This window comes from Microtus ochrogaster, unplaced genomic scaffold (assembly GCF_000317375.1).
Source record: "Microtus ochrogaster isolate Prairie Vole_2 unplaced genomic scaffold, MicOch1.0 UNK73, whole genome shotgun sequence".
NCBI lineage: Eukaryota > Metazoa > Chordata > Mammalia > Rodentia > Cricetidae > Microtus > Microtus ochrogaster.
Window position 1 is genome coordinate 1,410,279 of NW_004949171.1, and position 6,912 is coordinate 1,417,190.

General features: G+C 44.7%; 1 protein-coding gene across 1 annotated transcript; it reads right to left on the reverse strand.

The window, feature by feature from the left end:
- Positions 1–1,734: 1,734 nt before the first annotated feature.
- Positions 1,735–2,706, reverse strand: LOC101983128 (olfactory receptor 52B2). Its single transcript, XM_005370199.2, has one exon. The coding sequence runs from the start codon at positions 2,701–2,703 to the stop codon at positions 1,735–1,737; it is 969 nt and encodes a 322-aa protein (XP_005370256.1). The 5' UTR covers positions 2,704–2,706.
- Between the last annotated feature and the right edge of the window lie 4,206 nt (positions 2,707–6,912).

The window sequence follows — 6,912 nt, forward strand, 5'->3', positions numbered from 1 at the left end:
TTTATTTATTTATTTGGATTTTCGAGACAGGGTTTCTCCGTAGCTTTTGGTTCCTGTCCTGGAACTAGCTCTTGTAGTCCAGGCTGGTCTCTAACTCACAGAGATCCGCTTGCCTCTGCCTCCCGAGTGCTGGGATTAAAGGCATGCGCCACCACCACTCAGCTTCCAGGGGAAGAATTTGAGAAAATTCTAGGGTTCCCGGCTTGGCAAAGTTGATGAGCTTGCCCTAATTTGCTCCCCAAGAAAAGGAACATAGAAAACAATCTGTCTTGAATGGAGGTTCTATGTTCCAGAGGTGACTGTCTATGTGTGTCTAAACACACATACATGCAGATTCTAGATTAGAAACACAAATATGCGGCTCACAGTGTGGATGGTAGCTGAAGAATTAAATGGGAAATGGCCTTTCCTAAATAAGAATGAAGGAACATGTGTCAAAACATGAGTTCCTAAGAGAGTACTCCAATTCTGCTACTCTGATCTCATGAGTACTGTTACATACACCCAACAGTAAGTTGTCAGGAGCCAGGCAGAAAAGTCAAGAGTGCCCTGTGTCTCTCTGCCTTGCCCATTCCTTAGTGTCTGAGTTAGAGCCAAGGTGTGAGAAGTGAGAGCCGCATGCAGCAGCTGACTTGCATCTGGAAGGATAAACCATCACTGGTTTTGTGGACTGATGTCATTGGCTATTTCAATGTATTCTAAAGATTTGTGTTCTAAGTTCAGGAGGTCATCATCTTTTCACTTACTTCCCATTTATTAAATGCCAGATATTTTTCATATAAGGTACAAATATGAAAGATAAATTTTTTTTGGTTTCAAGGCATTCACAGTCATTTCTGGTGACAAAGAAATGAGGAGCTTAGAACAACTCATTCTGCACATGTAGAGATGTATATGAGATGAACTGGCCATGTAAAGGTAGGAGCCTTGGCTTGCCTGGAGAAAATGGGAAAGACTTGACAGAGAAGGTAGTCGTCATCCAGTCGTTCCTCTGCGCTCCTCCCCCGCCCCCAGTGCCTCTGTCTTACAAGTGTTGCTGGGTTAAAGGGATTGAACGTGTGTACCGCCGCCTCCTACCTGAGAAGGTAGTTCTTGAGTTGAAATTTAAAGAATGAGACAGTTTCCCAAAGGGCAGAAAGATACGTATGCCCTTTTTCTTTCTTTTTTCTCCAATAAACACTTGACACCAGAGAGATTAGTGAAGAACTTTTATTTGTTTTGGTTGTTTGGTGTTTGTGACAGAGATTTGCTTTATAACTCAGTTTATAAATATGTAAGCCAGGTTGTTCTCAAACCCAGAACAATCCTCCTGCCTCAGCTTCCTGAGTGAAAGGATTACAGGCACAAACCACCAAGCCCAGCTTACTTGATTCTATAAAAAGAAACAATATTAGGGACTTTAAAATAACAGAGCCTCTCCATATATTAAATGTGTTTAAATATATTCATTTGTTTATACCCTTACCCCTTGTGATAGATCCAATTTTGAGAAAGTCAAATTCTCATATCAGAGAAATGTACATGTAGTTTATCATTTCTAGTTTTTAAGGATAAATGTATAAAGTGGACAGCAAGTATGAAACAAGAGAAAAAGATAAGGAAGACAAATTAGAAAACAGAAAAGTGGGAAGAGAAGAAGGATGAAGCAAAAGATGGGAGGTCCTGTCTATCCAGTCTGTTCTCCTTGGCTAGCTTCCTTGATGGAGCTGGATGGAAAGGGTCACAAGGACCCTTTCAGTCTAAAAAAGAGGAACAACACTGAGTCTTGATGTCCAAGAGCCAGTGGGCTATACCCTCTCGGATTTGCTTAGTCTTAACTCCATAGACAATGGGGTTCAGCATTGGGGGCACCACCACATAAAGATTGGCCAGCAAGATATGCACGTGCCGGGGAATGTTCCGCCCAAAACGGTGAGTCAGTAAAGTGAAGAAGGATGGCACGTAAAACATGAGGATGACACAGAGGTGAGACCCACAGGTGCTGAGGGCCTTATGCCGAGCATCCTGGGAGGGCAGGCGGAACACTGCTCGGAGAATGAGTGAGTAAGACACAGCGATGAGGACCACATCTATGATGACCATGACGATGGGCACTGAGAAGCCGTACCAGATGTTAACGGTGATGTCTGCACAGGCTAAGCGGGCCACCCCAATGTGCTCACAGTAGGAGTGGGGGACAATGTTGGTTCGACAGAACGGCAGCCGCTTCAACAAGAAAATCACGGGAAAGATGATACAGACGCTTCTGATAACAATGGCTAGAGCAATCCTTCCTACTGTGCGCCTTGTCAGCACCATTGTGTATCTCAGTGGGGCACAGATGGCCACAAAGCGATCAAAGGCCATGGCTAACAGGATGGCGGACTCCCCCACAAACATTGTGTGAACAAAGAAAACTTGGGTAACACAGGCATCGAAGGCAATGCTGTGGGCTTGGAGCCAAAAGATGGCTAGGGCCTTGGGCACAGTAGTGGTGGACAGCAGGATGTCTGTGATGGCCAGCATGGAGAGGAAGAAATACATGGGTTCATGCAGATTCCGTTCTGTGATGATGACCGCTATCAGGATGCTGTTCCCAAAGACTGCAGTGACATACATGAGACTCAGGGGTACAGACAACCAGGTGTGATAAGCCTCCAACCCAGGAATGCCTAGGAGCACGAAAACCACAGGGTGGAAGATGGTGATGTTGCTGGGATTCATGACGCTTACTGATCAGTGCTGATCAGAGGCTGGAAGGGAAGGAGCAGAAGGAACTTGCGAGTGTGCAGAGGCTCAAAGACAGGCATGAACCTGTAAATTGCTGAGTTCCCAAGAGAAAGTTCATCTAGAGGATAGTGGCTAGGGTGTAGGAATGGCTTCTGGCCCTGGTGTCTCATTTGCCCAGTCCCTGTGGTGAAGTGCTTCAAGAACCAACGGAAGCTGCACCTGCCTCCATTTGCCCTGCCCCCAGTGTTCTGGCCCAACATTTCAACATTCATCTAACATTTCCACATAAGTACAGATTGCTCTCTATACAGTTTATTCTTGCTCCTTCCCGAACATTCTGTTCTGTTTACCTACACTTCTCTTCCCTTTTCTCTTTTCTCTGCCCAAATCTTATCCTTAAAAATCCTTAAAATAGCTCCTCAATACACACCACTCTGTAATGTGTTCATAATATATCTCCTTCCTGAAGACATATTAACTAAACTCGATTATATGTAATCGGATTGTTTATCTGCCTATTACCTTGAACAATTCTCAGGAAAGTTGCCCTCATGACTCCCTGTGATGGACATGGGGAACCAGGTGGAAATTGGAAGGCAACTAAGAGATGTGTTTGTCCACTGTGACCCAGATTCACAGCCTCCCTGAAGGCAGTAAACAGGGGCAGCCAATGGAACCAAAGGAGCAATTTTTCATCACCCTCTCATGAACTGGTACTTCAGAAAGTTCCATAAAATGCCTTTTGATCGAGTCTGCAACTCTTTATCCACATTAAACCCAAAGTATATAGATCCCTCTTCTGGAGAAACTGTCTTGACAAGAGGCAATCAGTCTGTCCCCTTGACCTTTACCAGCTCCAACACAGCCTGCTTCCTCCCTACTCGTTCCTTCATTCCAGAAGTACCCAAGCGTCCCTGTTACTAAAACATGTTCTAAACCCTCTTTCTCTTAGATTTCCAAAGTTCATGGAACACTTGTCTCTGGCACGAATTATCAGTCAGCTGTTAGTCATTAGTAATCTAGACAGGTCCTTGAACATAACTCCATGGTGACAAGTACCTAAAATGCAAGCACTCAGGAAGCTGAGGCAGGAGAAAGGACACAAATTTGAGGTTAGCCTGGGATAAACAGTGAGCTTGAGATAGAGCAGAGCTAGAGCATGGGTTCTTGCCTCAAATAAATAAATGCCATGAGAGAAAAAATAAAAACTATAAAGTTTTGATGTGAATCAAAACTAGACAGACATTCTGATAAACTTGTCCTAGGTGTCCTATGGAAGAAGCCATGCAAAGGCATAAAATCATCAGTTCCTTCTGCTCTGAAGATGTCCTGGGTCAGAACACAGCCTGCTTTGAGGGACAATGGTACAACAAGTAGACACTAGGGAGAAATAAAACCGGACCCCAACAGGTAAAGGCCCAGGCAGACCCAGCATGGGACATCTTTCCAGCCAGATTCTCCTGAACATTTCTCCGCATCCACTCAGAAGAAACTGAGCTTTGTTGAAATAAGCACTCAGGGGAGGGGGTGGGATGCTCTATTTTAAAGCCTCACCCTCAGGTTTATAGAAACAAAAGCCACACCAGGAAACAAATTTATTTTTCTAAGAAGAAAAAAATATCTTTACTACTTCTCGCAACTGTGCTACTTACAAGTTTATCCCCTTTTTACTAAGCAGTTTTGCAGATACAAGCCCTCAATTAGTCCCTCTCTCTGCTTGCAGCGACATGGTCTAACCACAAGACTGAGACCCAAGGGCATGGCGGCTGCTGCTGAAGCCCTGCAAAGGACAGGACTGACGGGAAAGGAGAAGTGTCACCGAGTGTTTTCTGGGGCCACCATCTCAGCCCTGCTCTGCCAACAGCACTGAAGGCTCTGGGTTCCCATAAATCAAAGATGGGAATGAGGGTCACAAAGAGACATGTGCGCTCAGAAAGCACTTCCTAGGGCTCTAAAGGAATATTAGCATGACTTTACAAAAGAGAAGGAGAGCGGAATGGTAGAGAAGAGGCCAGGAGCCATGGAAGCGAAGGAGACTGTGCGGTGATGGGAACACTGACCTGAGGAGCCAGGTCCAGATAACTAACATCTCCTTCCTCTTGTATTCCTCTATTTCCTCCTCAGCAAAGAGAACAGTAATCAAGTCAGGGGGTAACTGTGAGGGTTGCAGAGTTCACCCAGACAGCATGCTGAGACAGTGAGGGTGTTGCTGTTATCTCAACCCCTTTGTTTGGCCATCATCCTACTGTGCTTTTCCTGGAAGCAAAACCTGAGCACCGTGCTGGAGTGAGCACTGTGGTGAGAGCCTAGTCTTCACCCAGACGGGACCGAATGAAACCCCTCTCCAGTACGAGAAGAGGAAATCGAGCAGAGGAAGCACCAAGGAGAAGACCTGTGAGCAGGTCTCTCCTGTGGACCTGGTGTCTGAGAACTCACACCTAGACCCAGACCAGACCAAGACTTAGCCTGGCTCAGAACCACCCATCAGACTTCCGGCAAGTGCTTTGAAAACCACCCATCTTTCCTGTCATCTACAGAAGTTCCTGGGACATGGTGCAGTAGCAAGGGTAGTGCCAAGAAAGCTGGGGTGAGGGCTGCATCTACGTCCTAACATGGTCTGACCGCTCTCATATCTTTTGTCCATTTGACTCCTTGATTTTCTCCTCCCACATACGTATCTCTCTCGCAGCTTCAGTCCTTGCCCTTTGCAGACACACACACATCCCCAACTGTCCCTCCTTCTGTCACCACCAGTGTTCTTGAACTCACCTATTTCATGACAGCATTAGCTGAGGAACTGAGAAAGTGGGGGAGAAAAGCTGAAGGACCACTCATTCTGAGGAGAGGAACAATAGGAAACAGGCTGCACACTGATCGCGTTGGCTTGTGTGGCTATCACTGCACCTGGCTTGTGTAGGACCTATATATTAGACACTGAGAGGCCATGGGCATCCTTCTCCAGAGGCAGGTGTCAGTGCTCCCCCTGGGATTACCAAGAATGTGTCCAGCGAACCACAGGGGAAATGAAAACCTTGTCACTGGTGCCAGCAGGAACACTAACTCTAAGGATAGTTAGTAACTCCAGGAAAAAAAAACATTATATAGAGCAGTATTAGAAATCCCAGCAACAAAATAACATAGTAACATTTGATGTGCTGAGCCTTTGCCATATCACTGTTACAAGTTTTTACCACAAATTATAGCATTTAATTATCAAAATAGCCCAATAATAAAATGCACTATTATTATATCCATGTTTTAGATTTTTAAAGAGACTGAGACACTAAGTAGTTCATCAAGAGAAAAATATAAAATTCTAAAACTGAATACATAAAAGTGTTCAGACTCAGCCCTAAACTCAGTCCCTGACTAATTATGAAGTAACCCTGGTGGGCCAATACCTCAAGGTAATCTCAAAGAAAAAGGGACAGAACTAAGGAAAATCCGATTAAAATTCTTGCATCATTAAAGCAAAATGTACAAATTCACAATCATTATCGGGGAAATGCAAATCAAAACCACAGCAAGATACCACTGTGTACTCATTAGGAGAGCTACTATTAAAAATTAAAATTAAGATTAAAAGAACAGAAAATAAGTTGTCCAGGATATTAGAAACTATGCTTTGCTAATGGCAATCTCAAATGGCACAATGGCTCTTGAATCAGCATGCCAGTTCCTCAAAAGGTAAAATATGACCCAGTACATTCCTGGAAAGGCAAAATTATTATATGACCTAGCAACTTCATTTCTGGGCATACACCCAAACTGAGAGCTGGACAGCACAAAAATCTCTCAAGAATTGGCAAATGTGTTACATTACAATTAAAGAAATCTGTGCAACAAAAGAAATCACCCTAGAGAGAAATGATAGCCTGGAGGATGGGAAAAAGCAGGACAGGGCAAATCGTTGGCACACAAGCATGAAGATCTCATTTTCTACCCCTAGAAAACACTACAGTGAGGTATAAGGTGAAACAGAAGAATGCACAGACACTCATGAGGTATCCAGGTGTGTGCAGCAGGAACAACAGACACCGTCTCAAACAAGGTAAAAGGTGGAGCCAAAACCTGAGTCTGTCTTCTGACCTACACACACACACACACACACACACACACACCTCGGCACGCATGTGCAATCACACACACACACACACACCTCGGCACGCATGTGCAATCACACACACACACCTCGGCACGCAT

What these genes read in the sequence shown, in the direction of transcription:
- LOC101983128 (XM_005370199.2), bottom strand. Translation starts at nt 2,703, where the DNA reads ATGAATCCCAGCAACATCACCATCTTCCACCCTGTGGTTTTCGTGCTC.